The sequence below is a fragment of the Anarhichas minor genome, unplaced genomic scaffold (genome assembly GCF_050575085.1).
Source record: "Anarhichas minor isolate MPS153535 unplaced genomic scaffold, ASM5057508v1 ptg000056l, whole genome shotgun sequence".
NCBI lineage: Eukaryota > Metazoa > Chordata > Actinopteri > Perciformes > Anarhichadidae > Anarhichas > Anarhichas minor.
The window spans coordinates 172,501-187,823 of record NW_027466502.1 but is presented as its reverse complement, the minus strand read 5'-3'; the positions used below and the strand labels follow the sequence as shown (position 1 = coordinate 187,823).

The 15,323-nt window shown below is 40.5% G+C and overlaps 1 protein-coding gene across 1 annotated transcript; it reads right to left on the bottom strand.

Moving 5' to 3' along the window:
• Positions 1 to 916: 916 nt before the first annotated feature.
• Positions 917 to 11,787, bottom strand: LOC142932481 (ADP-ribosylation factor-like protein 8A). Its single transcript, XM_076076358.1, has 7 exons — positions 11,361 to 11,787; positions 7,291 to 7,371; positions 6,968 to 7,041; positions 6,195 to 6,288; positions 4,952 to 5,019; positions 3,766 to 3,836; positions 917 to 2,525 (listed from the first exon to the last, which is right to left on the bottom strand). The coding sequence occupies exons 1-7, from the start codon at positions 11,481 to 11,483 to the stop codon at positions 2,473 to 2,475; spliced, it is 564 nt and encodes a 187-aa protein (XP_075932473.1). The 5' UTR covers positions 11,484 to 11,787; the 3' UTR covers positions 917 to 2,472.
• Positions 11,788 to 15,323: the final 3,536 nt, after the last annotated feature.

The window sequence follows — 15,323 nt, the reverse complement described above, 5'->3', positions numbered from 1 at the left end:
GATCACTTTGTCCAGACTGACCCCGTTTGACCCGACAGTCTAAAGCAGAATTAATCTCCCAAATACTCGGCGGACAGTTTGACCGCTCTCAGACATCACACAGACAGGCAATGCTTCTTCCTCTTCCTGTTGGTTCTGCGCTCTGATTGGCTGCTGTGAGGCCGTGATGTGAACCAATAGGAGAACAGAGCCGACCCAAGATGCTGCAAATGAAACAGCAGATGTTGTTTAAACACGATGCTAACGACGCTCTACGTACAGAGGTACGTGATAAAAAAACGTTTTTCTTCTGGTTCTCTTTCCTCAATCTTTATTCAATAGAATATATTTTGGACGATCAACCACACAAACCTTCAGTGCTGTGTGTGGCGGTGAGTCGACGCCGTGTGATTTAAAGCTACATTCAGAACTTCACCAGCTAAAGATGTGAACGCTTGAGAACGTGTTGCTGCCATTCACAACTAAAGACATGAGGTTTCTAGCTGGTGATAAACGTAGAGCAGCTTCATGAGCACCAATCAATACATGAATGGATGAGTCAGCACATCCACATCCTGGTCTTAAAGCACAGTCCCACCGCATCAGGTCTACCGTTCATACAAACACTCGTCTACCACGGCGATGGCTGATGATGGCTCACTGTCATTTCTATGTTTCCTATTATAATAGAAGCTAAATGTCAAACGGACATTTTCAAATGTTCGATGTGAAACATGAACTTGAAACTTTTGTTTGAATTTGGTCCCAATTTGAGTTCATTTCTAATGAAAATGAAATGTACAAATATGAACATTTGTACATTTAATTTTCATAAGACGAGCTAAACAAGACGTCATTTAAAATGCTGAGTCCAGTTTATTTCACTTGAAGTTTCTTTCTCACTGAATGTTTTTATTTTTCAAACATTAAAACTTCATTTGATTCTAATTTATTTTATTATTTCTTCATATATCATACAAACAAAAATGCACATTTCATGTTCATTGAGTGTGTGTGTGTGTGTGTGTGTGTGTGTGTGAGGAGGGCTGAATATCATTACATCTTCAAATTACTTTAGTTTTCTTCATAAACAGATTTGTCGTCATGAATCTTAGAAACATGTCGGGAGAAAAACACGTTTTAAATCAATGCATTTAAAATAAACATTTAATATGTGGGAGCTGTGAAGGCTTAATTAATTACATGGCTCACGTGACACCCTGAGGTCCAATCAGCAGACGGCTCAGAACACTGAACTCTGGTTCACAGCCAGAGAGTTAGAACAACAATAAAAAAATAACAATATAAAACAAAGAATAAAAAGCTTATTACAGAGATATGAACAGAAACAACAACACCTGTCCTTCTCAGGGTTAAGAGTACCACTTCCTTTAAATCTGGACTCACCAGCTTATGTCACAATAAGAAGATTATTAACATTATTCTCATCATTAATATCTTACAAAACCAAAATCAACAGTGCAATAAAAAGGTGTTTTAATGCCGTCGCTCGGCAGGAGAGCGAGAGACACGACGAAGGGCGAGGGGAGAGGAAGAAGGTAACATCCAGAAATAAAAGGAAGGAAGGAACACAGAGGAGGACGAGCAGTTTACAACAGACGAGGAGGAGGAGCTTCTTAGGACTATATGAAGGAGAAATAAAGGAGGTGTGGATGGATGAACCGTGTGGAGGTAGAGAGGGAACGATGAAGGCAGATCTGTGAGGAGGTGATGAAGGTGGGGGGGGGGGGGTGGGGGGGATCATGGGTAAAAAAAAAAATCCACAAAACAGGCTCAAAGCTAACAAAGCTAACAAAGCTAAATATGTGCCTTAATGTCGCTCAGTCTGCTTCTTGTTTACAGGTTATGTTGATGAGTAAGAGTCAAAATGGCTGCAGTTAAAAATAAAGGAAAGATTTGATGTTGGAGGCTGTTGTGTGGATCAGTGAAGACGCACTGACGACACGTTTCTGCTTCAAGTATCAAACACTCAACGCATGTTCTTGTACTGGGTTTTTAGGGAGAATCTTCTGTTTGGGGAAATATTCCCAATAAATAATGCTGTCGAGATAAAGACTTCTGTAGTGTGACCCGGGAAACATCAGCTGTTAGGGTTGAACTCACAGGAAATGACATCACTGTGTTTCCTGTGAGTTCTCGCTGAAATCGGCTCCTTTTTATAAATAAAGAAAACACTCTTCTGTCTCATTAATGCTTCTGATCAGCTGCTGAAGAGGTAACGCTGTCCTTTAACTCAAGAATATAATCAACATGTATTTGTAATTATCAGCAGTTTCGTTTTCTGACTCGTTTTGATATTTTATTCAATAAGAAACGAGGCATCAGTGCATCTCAGAGGGGGAGGAGTCACTGGAGGTCAGGAGGGGGGGGTAGAGGTGGGGGGGATGGGAGGGTTTGATCAAAGAGCAAGTGTGTGTGTGTGTGTTGGGCAGGTGGGCGTGGCCTGTTCTGTTGGAGGGGCGTGGCCTGTTCTCAGGAACTCCTCTTAGTCCGGGAGTGTTGGATCAACCACTGAAGAGTGATGTCTGCGCGCGCGCGCACACACACAGAGAGACAGAGACAGAGACAGAGAGAGAGACAGAGAGAGAGACAAACAAACAGGAGACAGAAGAGACGGAGAAGTTTAACTTTGTGTGTTTTCATTGTAAAGCTCCTGATGACACGATAACGTTCGTGGTACAGAAGTGAAAAATACCAGAATGACCAATAACACTTATCAGGTATTTATATGATTACATCATCTAAGACTGTTTGTTTGTCTCGTTTGTTATCTGTGACGCTGAACAAATATTTGTTTCTTTAAAGAAAAACGTAAAATTAATGAGAGATTTAGTTCAATTGTAATAGTTTTAACCATATTTTAATGGCTATGGGGGTCGGATATTTATGATATTTTATTTTTAATTAAATCAAATTAATTAAATTCAATTTAGTTAACTTTTGTAAAATAAATGCATTAAAGAAATTCAACTTGTTTTCTTCTTTTTAATGACTGATGTCATCATAACTGTGTTGTTCTGAACTACAGACATGTTCTACTTCTCTCTACTTCTATCATGGTGCTTCTGTTTCATAGAGCAGGACTTTTATTTTGAAAATCAAGACCACAGACAGAGAACTGCTTTGGTGTTTAGAGGGTGAATAAATAAATAAACAAACATCTGCTTATAAATTTACTGACGATTGTTATCAGTAAAATATGAGATCAGCATTCACGCTTTTTGTTCTCTGATCATGTTTCATTGTAAACAACCAATCCGTGTTTAGACCAACAGGAGGAGAGCTAGTAACGTTAGCAGCACCGCTAACGGCTAACCAACAGGAGGAGAGCTAGTAACGTTAGCAGCACCGCTAACGGCTAACCAACGGAGGTTCACTTCAGTTACATGATGATGCCTTCAGGCTCTGCTCAGTGAACATGAGTACTAGCTGAAGGTACATTATAACGTTATCATGATGTGTTCACATGTCATCTGTAAAATGTAGTTTTGGTGATTAACTAGAATAAATCCAGTAGTTTGAAGGAGATGTTTTCACATGAATATAAAATAGATATGAGAGATGAATTATGATGTTTAACTTCCTAACACGAGCTCTAAGCTCATTATTATACATCAGTAATACTAATAATGAAGATGAAAATACAATGTCCTAACCTTTGAATTGATTGTTTTTATGGTAATAACACGATAGATGACTTTAACAAAATAAAAGGAGAACATTTAGAAGTTTAGATGGATGGTGTGTGTGAGTGTGTGTGTGTACCAATGTTGTCTTTCTCCTTGCAGGAGATGGAGTAGCAGCAGATCTCTCTGTCCTGGATGGCCGACAGGTTCCTGATTTTAAAAAACACAAATCAATTAAAAAGATGAAAACATTCACAAAAATATAAAAATATAAAAGTATACAAGTATAAGTATTGATTCTCAAACAGAAGCATGACCTGATGTGACCTGAAGACTGTGTGGAACAAAAAAGTACTTGTACTTCCATTATATACTACTTTAAACTTGTGAATATATTATTCTGCAGGAGTTTTATCTTTGGTTCTTAAAGGTTAAGACTTCTATTTAGAGTTGATTCTGGCGCCACCTGTAGGTAAAGAGCCAACTGAGCTTATTTGAAGCCTCCACATTTATAGTATTAAAATGTTCCAATATTACAGAGAACTGAACTGAATATGCATCAACCTTAATACCTTATTGAAGTAGCACTAATTAGTTCTGTACTGTGGAAAGCAGGTCATGAAATGTTGATTATTTTCTTCATTAATTAAGAGTACTAGTATCTGTATAATCCTTAAGAGTACTAGTATCTGTATAATCCTTAAGAGTACTAGTATCTGTATAATCCTTAAGAGTACTAGTATCTGTATAATCCTTAAGAGTACTAGTATCTATACAATCCTTAAGAGTACTAGTATCTGTATAATCCTTAAGAGTACTAGTATCTGTATAATCCTTAAGAGTACTAGTATCTATACAATCCTTAAGAGTACTAGTATCTATACAATCCTTAAGAGTACTAGTATCTATACAATCCTTAAGAGTACTAGTATCTATACAATCCTTAAGAGTACTAGTATCTATACAATCCTTAAGAGTACTAGTATCTATACAATCCTTAAGAGTACTAGTATCTATACAATCTTTAAGAGTACTAGTATCTATACAATCCTTAAGAGTACTAGTATCTATACAATCCTTAAGAGTACTAGTATCTATACAATCCTTAAGAGTACTAGTATCTTTACAATCCTTAAGAGTACTAGTATCTATACAATCCTTAAGAGTACTAGTATCTATACAATCCTTAAGAGTACTAGTATCTATACAATCCTTAAGAGTACTAGTATCTATACAATCCTTAAGAGTACTAGTATCTATACAATCCTTAAGAGTACTAGTATCTTTACAATCCTTAAGAGTACTCGTCCCTCCGGTGTACTTACATCCTCTCTATGAGCTCCTTCTCATCCAGAGCTCCTGGTAGGTCTCTCTTGTTCCCTAGAACCAGAACCTGAAGACACACAAGAGGAACATGAGAGGAACATCAGAAGACATACAAGAGGAACATGAGAGGAACATGAGAGGAACATGAGAGGAAATAACATCCGTCAGTCAGAGTGTTTATTAATGAAACCAGAGCGATTATTGAGCAGCAGGCTGCTTCTTTAAATATATATAAATAAATTAAATATATTTATATATAAATAAATTAAATATATTTATATATAAATTAAATATATATATATTGGATTTATAACATATAATACCTCAGTGACATCACAAAAATATCTTGGAAGATGTAACCGATGCTGAACAACAAGTATAAATATAGAGTTCATTATTAAAGTCATAATTCTGACTGAAAGCAACAGTTTAAACTGAACAGCTGGTAATAAATCACTGTGTTTACACGAGCAGCTGAAAGAATAAACAGAACACATATTTAATTATAGTCAGATGTATTGTCTCTATTACCAGCTGGTCTTCCTTCATTTGTCAGTTTAAACTGTTACTTTATATTCTATAAATTTGTGTCATATTATAGTAATAATAAGGAACGTTAGCATCACCAGCTAACGGCTAACGTTTGGAGGTTCACGGTCTGTTAATTATAACGTTATCATGACGTGTTCACGTTAATATAAATAGATATGAGAGATGAATTATGAGCCGTTTACCTTTCTAACGAGCTCTAAGAACAGTATTATACAGCATTAAAAATAATAATGAAGAAATTAGTTTTAATCCATAAAAATAATATATTTTAATTTCCATTTCATTTGAATTGATTGTTTTTATGTAATAACACGATAGACGACTAACAAAATAAAAGGAGAACATTTAGAAGTTTAAACTGACTTCAGGACGATTTTAAAAGAGCTTTTTTATAAAAGTTCATTCTAGCTCAGTCTGGTTCTGGTCTGGTTCAGGTCTAGCTGAGTCTGGTTCAGGTCTGGCTCAGTCTAGTTCTGGTCTAGTTCAGTCTGGTTCTAGTCTAGTTCAGGTCCGGCTCAGTCTAGTTCAGGTCTAGTTCAGGTCTGGTTCAGGTCCGGCTCAGTCTAGTTCAGGTCTAGTTCAGGTCTGGTTCAGGTCTAGTTCAGGTCTGGTTCAGTCTGGTTCAGGTCTAGCTCAGTCTGGTTCTAGTCTGGTTCAGTCTGGTTCAGGTCTGGTTGGTAGTGTTCTTACAGGGATTCCCTGCAGCTGCGGTTTGTCCAGCAGGTTGTGGAGTTCGTTCTTGGAGGCTTCGATCTTCTCTGGGTCGGCTGCGTCCACCATGTAGCTACAACGAGACGAACGTGACAAAACATTATAAAACACTCATTCAGAAATAAACAAGAACCGATGTCATCAGAACTGACTAACTGACACACGTCACCAGGAACCCATTTTGATTGCCTCTAAACGGCTCTCAACATGGCGGCAGCGAGCCGGACGGCTAGTAGCTAACAGCGCTAACAGCGCACACAAGAGCTGACTGACAATCATTGGAGCAACACGTTGCCTTCAGTGTTGCTTTGTGTTCAGTGATCAACAAGAAGCTGTTGATGCCTTTTATTGCAGAAACACACACAAACGTACAGAAGTCTGTTCGAGATCGTTCTGGAGGTCCAGTTCTTTGAGGCTTTCTGATCTCATGAATTGGACTAAAGACCAAATGGAGGTTGTAGTAAATCACTTCCACTCCATCAGCAGTGACCCGTTTACCCGTCTCACTGCATTCTGCTGCTCTTGTTGGATTCTATGACGGCATTCAGCATCATTTGACCAAACGCTTGCCAACAAAACAATGAAACATGAGATTGAATGCTGTTAATGTCTGTTTAAACAGAAGGACTTGCGGGACTTTTCTCTGTCTCTCTCGTCTCATTAATGTCTTGCTGTCACGTTTGGACCCGGCTGAGACGTCCAGCGGCCCGTTTAAGGAGGCGTGAACCACAGTTTAGGAAACGAGGACTTACACAATGGCGCTGACTCCTCGACAGTAACGTTCCCACATGCTCCTGAACCGAGGCTGACCGCCGATGTCCCAAAGCTACAGACAGAAGGAGACGATGGTGTTAGTGAGAAGACTTCACTGAGATCAACAAAGAGAACACATAAAGAGAATAAACTGTCTTTTCTATCTTTAATTCATATCTATAAATATGTTGCATTTCATTGATTAATCTTAACAGCAAAATAAAGGGTAAACTAAGAATAATGGAAACAAAGTGAGAACTACTCCGTCAGGTCGAGACGACTAAACTGTGCAGACAGGCAGCGGAGGAATGGAACTACCAACCTTGATGGTGACGTTGCCCTTAGTGATCTTCCTCATGTTGAATCCAACTGTAGGAATCATGTCTTCACTGAACTGTCCAGACTGAAACACACACACACACACACACACACACACACACACACACACACACACACACACACACACACACACACACACACACACACACACACACACACACACACACACACACACACACACACACACACACACACACACACACACACACACACACACACACGTTGATTTCGGCTCATCACACATTGTACTGATTTTATTCTGAAAGGGTAACATGAGAGTTCTCTCTTTCCTTCCAGGAAGTTGTCACTGATGACAGAGCTCTGTACAACATCCACGACCAGATGAGATAGAAACTCAAAGATTACAACACAAGAAGAGGACAAAACAATAGAATTAAAACAGAAACATATATGAACAATAGTTATTAAGTGTAGAATAAATTAAACTGACACAATTGCAAAATAGAACACAATACTGATGTGTAGGAACGATCAGACTCCTTTAAGAGTAAATAAATAGAGTTAACAAAGATAAAGATGTACACGTGTATAAGAAGTGACACTAACACCAGTAACTAACATATAACAGGAACATTGAGAGAGATATTGTTAACGATATTGATAAAGTATTAGAAGTTATATTTCAGATAGATTAATGAAAATAATATTACACATGAAATTGAAATGTAATTCTGCACAATATTAAAAGATGTAATATTTGACATGATGTGGTTATTATTATTATATGAAGTATCTGAGGACTAATGATTGTTTCTCTCTGCAGTGAAACATACACGTCGTCTTTGAGATCCAGGGTGGTGTTATCGCCATGGTGCTCTCATAAAGACATACAATGATCTTCTGTTTGGACGGTTACTTTATTCATCAACAGAAAACATCCATCTCAGTAAACACTGAGGTCATAACTCCATCTCAACATATTTTAAACTCAAGTTTAAATGTGAATATTAGCGTTTAAATAAAGTCCAGTGTTGGTGGGTCTAGTTGCTCTCATAGTAAAGTATCAGCCATGATGCCACAAGTTAGAAACAGTCATTCTGAGGTAAATTCAGTGTTTCTACGTCCACGTCACCGTAAACACAAACCACTCCACACTAAAGACATTTTAAATGTCGGGGGAGGAGGAGCAGAGATATTGATTCTAATCATTATTATACAAAACCTCAAATATTAAAAACTAAAATGTGCATCAGACAGGTTCTAGTCTTCACTCAGGATGAGGGGTGAACACATGGTAATCTGTTATGAGATGCATCAGGATTCTCTCTGTCATTTAAAACTAACTTCTCAACGTTGTGACACAGAGCTGTCCGTTCCTTACGGCTGCCCCTGAACGCAACAGACGTGATACACGTGTGTCTTGTTTACATGCTAAGCTAGGCTAAATGCTGGCAGCATTCTGGTGAAGAAGGCTGAGCTTCAATCCGACCGACTCCTCCTGGATTAAAAGAGAACGTGTAGAAACATTTCACTTCCATACGAAGCTAATCAAACTGTAGATCGCAGCTGTTTCTGACAAAGGTTAGAAACTCAGTGAGAACCAGAGCTGTGGTGCTATGATGAACTTATTAATATAAGATAATGGAAGTAAATTCATCCGTTTTAAATTATGAATCATTACAAATATGCAGTGTTTTAAAACATAGCAGATAGTCACTGAGAAACAATAAATCATGTATGAATAAATTAGCAGATGAATCAATAATAGTTTTATAATCATAGCTTCATGAATAGAATCGTGTATTTCAGATTCTAACAGGAAGGAATACACACACCTTCCTGAACATTATATAAACATCGAACAAAAAGTTGGGAAATTTGTGTTTGGTAGATTATTTCTCTGTAACAATGCTTCTTGGCAATAAATGTTATACCGTTGGAAAGCCTGTTTATTTACCTTTCAAACGGTGACACATTTGTAAGGAACATGCATTTGTGGGATGAGCAGCACAGCTGAGTATGTGGGTTGCGCCCATGAAAAATTTGCAAATCTTCTCTGCCAAACAGCTTATTCTGCTGTTGCTATTGACCGTCAGGCCCGTTTGCGCTGGTGTCGGCAACACCTGCACTGGAACCTGAACATGTGGAGGAATGTTATGATCAGCGATGAGTCCAGATTCTGCCTCAGGAAGTTGGATCGTAGGGTCAAAGTGTGGAGAAGACGGGGAGAACGCTATGCTGATTGCTGCACCGATAGAGGAACACCTCTTGGTGGAGGCAGTGTGATGGTGTGGGGCGGCATCTCCATCACTGGAACAATGAGGCTCGTCTTCATTGGAGGCAACCTCAATGCAGAGAGATATCGAGATGAGATTCTGCAACCAGTGGCAATCCCATTGCTCCACAGTCTGGGACCGAACTCCATCCTCCAAGATGAAGACGCTCGCCCCCACAGAGCGGTTTATCAGAGACTACCTCCAGAATGTGGGAGTAGAGGATGGAATGGCCGCCAGCAGTCCTGACCTCAACCCAAGTGAACACTTGTGGGACCAGCTGTTCGTGCCAGAGTGACCAACACAACCACGTTGGCTGACTTGCGACAAATCCTGCTTGAGGAGTGGGATGCCACCCCACAGCAGTGTGTGAGCAGGCTGGTGACCAGCATGAGGAGGAGGAGCCAGGCTGGTGACCAGCATGAGGAGGAGGAGCCAGGCTGGTGGCCAGCATGAGGAGGAGGAGGAGCCAGGCTGGTGGCCAGCATGAGGAGGAGGAGGAGCCAGGCTGGTGAACAGCATGAGGAGGAGGAGCCAGGCTGTTGACCAGCATGAGGAGGAGGAGCCAGGCTGTTGACCAGCATGAGGAGGAGGAGCCAGGCTGTTGACCAGCATGAGGAGGAGGAGCCAGGCTGTTGACCAGCATGAGGAGGAGGAGCCAGGCTGTTGACCAGCATGAGGAGGAGGAGCCAGGCTGGTGACCAGCATGAGGAGGAGGAGCCAGGCTGGTGACCAGCATGAGGAGGAGGAGCCAGGCTGTTGACCAGCATGAGGAGGAGGAGGAGCCAGGCTGGTGACCAGCATGAGGAGGAGGAGCCAGGCTGGTGACCAGCATGAGGAGGAGGTGCCAGGCTGTTGTGGCTGTGTATGGTTCTTCCACACGCTACTGAGGCTCCTGTTTGTTAAATTGGCAAAAGGTCTCGTTTCTTCCTTGTTACTGATATGTAACAAGATTATGATTATGTGGAGGAAAAGTCGAATCTATGTTAGTAGGTCACCCCAAAAAACAAGGATTTCTTCTGTACATGCTGATGTCAGCATGAGAGTGTCCTGATCGATCCTCCATCACCAGCTCTACCAGACCTCTACCTCCGGCTCCACAGCCAGAGACCACGGACACCAATACACGGCCTTGCATTCTGATGAAAACATCCACATTTATGGAGGTTTAAAAACATCCAGCGGTGCAGAATGCAGCTCTGCTGTCACAGGACAGAGACAGGAGATCATTCTGCCCACTGCAACAAGACTCTATAATAGATCACCTCTGGTTAAATCATTCACAACTACAACACTACTGGTTAGTTTAGTTCATTTCATATTATTCCATTTCATTGTATATATATTGTGCATTTTTATCCTCAATATTTTTGTATTTTTTACTCTGTTACTTGGATTGCTTACCTGTATCATAATGCTGCTGTAGCGAACACATTTCCCCTTGTGGGATTAATTAAGTATCTACCCATCCACCCATCCACCTATTTACCTTCCCATCCATCCATCCATCCATCTATCTACCTACCCATCCACCTATGTGACAGCAGCTGTGCTCATGTTAACACGTTACATCCGGTGCAGAAGCGTTACATTTAAACAGTAACATAATCTAATGACACGTGATAAACGCAGCTAGCTAACGCGGATGTGACTTTATTACGTTATTGACTTAACACCGACAGCTAGCTGACCTCACCGCCGCGAGGACAACAATGGACGCATCCAGATGCTAACTGACAGCTGTGTCGTTAGCTAGCTTTAGCTCCCTTATGTGTGTGTGTGTGTGTGTGTGTGCTAGCTAGCTAGCCGGTCCACTCACCGCTATCACGTTGACGAAGGTGGTCTTCCCGGAGTACTGCAACCCCACCAGCGTGAGCTCCATCTCCTCCTTCCAGAACAGCGCCTTGAACCAGTCCAGCAGTTTGTTGATGAGCGCTATCATCTCTTTGTTGTTGTTTTGTCGTCGGATGCTAACGCTAGCTTGCAGGCTCCTGCTAACGGATATTAGGTGACTATGCTAAGCTAGCTAGCTGGCTAACGCCCCGACAGTCCTGTGTTTTTTTTTTTGGTGGACGACAGCCGCTATGACAATCACGGTGACGGTTACAGCTTAACGGACGACAAAGAAAACAGTTAATACGTCGGTGTTTTCTGGCCCTAATGTCCGCGGTTTGTGTTTTATTCTGTCTGTGATGTTTACTAGCGACGCCTTTTCCTACCAGCTTCCGTCAAGTTAGATATTATACAGCTCTGACACATCCGGTACAGACCTTCAAAATAAAACACAGTTAGTTGCTACTAACTTAATAACTATGTATATTACTAACGTAATGCTAGTTACATTGCTCTCAACGTACACAATGGATATACAAATAAACAAGAACAATATAAAAACAAGGACATTAAAGACAACAAAGTAGAACAGAGAAACTAAGCATACACATTTAACTACTATGTACAATATAAATGTAAATATATGTCGAAGAATATATATGAACATAAAGAACAACAATGACAACGGATTTTGGATAATAGTGCAAATGGAAGTGCAGTATGTCTGAATAATTGTTCATGAGAGCAATTCATAAACAATAATAAAGAATAATAAACACCGAGTTAGTCAAATAAAGGTTGACGTACATGTTACCAACTTCACACTCAAAACATGCTCCAAATCTCTCATTTAGTTAGCTGTGGATGTCATAAGAAAAAACATGTTTATTATAAGTTACTTTTACTTCATTTTCCGTCTTAAAATGTAAAAATCTATAATGAATATAATTGGATGAACTCCAGAATGTCTGAGGAACACTTTTAAGAGGAATCTGATGTAAAGTTAAACAGTTTTTTAAGTTTTCTTCTTTCTGGGTTATAATATTTGATCTGAGTGTAAACTTTTGCACGTTCTCTGATCAATGTTCTGCACAGAACTGTACAGCTCCTTCATGTTAAAACATACAATGTATTTTATTTAATATCTCTAATGTGAATGTGTCTCTTCTATAAAGGGTTCATCCCAAGTCTCTTAACTGCATCCCCGTTTCCCTCACTTGCGTCCTTTCCTTGCGTCTTAGTCCCTCCCACCAGGGATGCATGGAGGAAACCATGCGAGGAGAGAGGAACTAGGAAACATGTTTTAAGAGACATGAGACGTCCTTTCCTCAGTTGCGTCACGTGAAGCGACGTCTGTTTCTGATGACGGTGCTGATGATCACAGCTGATCAGCTGTCAGTCGGCTTTAACAGCTGGAGAGACTTTAGATAAGTTTGTGTCTGTTCACATGATCACTGTACTTAATAACAGTAACTAATAATACTAATAACTAATAAAGACACACAGTAATCACCACTGTAGAGGTGTTTCTCTCTGTAGTCTGTTAACAAACTGTGTCCTGTGTTCTGTTTATAAGCTCAGGATCCATTTCTACCGGCGGAATGCGATCGTCTTATTTATGAATTATTTGCGTCTGTACGTTTTGAAATTCAGATTGTGACGTCATTATTAAATAACCCAGAATATGATTATTGTTTCTCTTAAACGATAAAACTCATCAAACCCGACAATCAGGAATGAAATGATGATAAATGATGTAAAAAGTGTTTCAGCTCTCAGCTCTCTCTCTCTCTCTCTATATATGTATATATATATGTGTGTTTAGTCTCTCAGCTCTCTCTGACTTTAATTGTATTCATAATAAAGTGTTTGAGGGAAACATCAGATCATGAAAACACAAATCTTTCTAATAAATGTAGAAAGTTGTTTGTGGTCCTTTTGTTGTTCAGACTACAATGAACATTTATTTAAACCAGATGTTGAATCAGAAACCTAATCAAATATAAACTAGAGTTTAATCTGTGATCCGTCTTCACTGTTTACATGTTGAAAATCTCATCAGTCCGATCGGCTGCAGCGTCCAATCACATGACTGATGAACAATGAGGGGGCGTGTCGGCCGTTAAAAGACTTCCTGTAAGTCTGTTCTCGTGGGTCCTCGCTCATGGCTCCTCTGAGGTCTCTCCTCTCTCCTCTCTCCTCTCTCCTCGCTCCTCAGAGCAGAAATAAGGCCAAATCCCAATGTCCCCCCTGACGGACTCACGGACTTTGAGGCGCGCTCCCGCGAAGTCCGTGAGGGTTTAGTTTTGTCTGTCACATCGTCAAGTGTTTGAGGCTCTCGCAGACATTTTGAGCCCTTCATGAACCCTTTCCGTAAGTCAGCATGGTATGCGGTCACTAGCCTAAGGGAATTACCCACAAATCATTGCAATTTGATGTTAGAGACATAAAAAAAAGGTAAACAAAGAGGACAGCTCACGTGTGTTCAGCCTGTCATATTAAATGTACTCAGAAGCATTAAGGGTTAAAGATGGAACAAAAATAAACATGAAATCAGAGAATATTTATTTATTTATTCATCAAATATTTGATTTAGTCATTGAAGCTGTTTTGACAAAATCGAGTAAATAGATGATATGAAGTTACCTCTCATCTAGTGAGGAAAGAGCCTGAAGACGTTCACATCAGGGAGTACAAAGTATACAACAAATACACACAATTATACATCGTATTTCTTGTCATTTTCATGGTAACGTGATATGTTGCAGCAAAGTGCTGTCCCGTTCATATTTACACCATCTCAAGCCCTCACAGTCTCTCACACTCACCAGGTGACGTCAGTAAGTCCTTGAGGGTTCAGGGTTTGAGGGTTTAGGGGGACACTGGGATTTGGCCTAAGAGCTTTGGGACGGCCGTCAATATGGCGGCGCAGAACAACTTCCGGTTCAAGCGAGGATCGAGGAGCGAGGAAACGAGAATTAAGAGACTTGGGATGTACCCATTCACGTTTCTTGACTTGTGTCATGTTCACTGCCTCTCACTCTGTCCAGTCCTACACACAGAGGGGACTCAGTGAATCTGATTGGTGTTTGAGGTGAGAGCAAGCTGTCGGCTCTACTTCCTGTTTGGGTGGGTTGATGGAGGAAGAGGAGGAGAGGAGGAAGGAGAGAGGAGCAGACAGAAGCAGACACTGCTGTGTGGGGGAAACACCGCCCCCTGGTGTTAACACGCGGAGCTGCTCTTTGGTGGAAGTCACCAGGAAAACAGATGTAAAGTTGGACCAGCTCTCTGCAGCATTCATGTAATAAACAGGAAGTAGTTACTGCAGGAGACAGAGGAGGAACATGTGTTATGACATGATGTACTGTATTTGTATGTGATGTTTTTATTTGTGTGACAATAACGTTGTGTGTCTACGATAACGTTAAAGCTATTCTGTCCTGTAGTCGTGTTCAGAACGTTCTTTATTTCCTGTTGTGTCATCAGTTACTATGAGCGTACAGCAGATGATGTAACAATGTAACAATGAAGGAAGAAACATTCAGCAGGTTTATTCATAGAAACAGTTACAGCTTCTTTAACACACCTACACAAACACACACACACACACACACACACCTACACAAACACACACACACACACACACACACACCTACACAAACACACACACACACACACACACACACCTACACAAACACAAACACACACAAACACACACACCTACACAAACACACACACACACACACACACACACCTACACAAACACACACACACACACACACACACACCTACACAAACACACACACACACACACTTACACAAACACACACACACACACACACACACACACACCTACACAAACACACACACTTACACAAACACACACACACACCTACACAAACACACACACACACCTACCCAAACACACACACACACTTACACAAACACA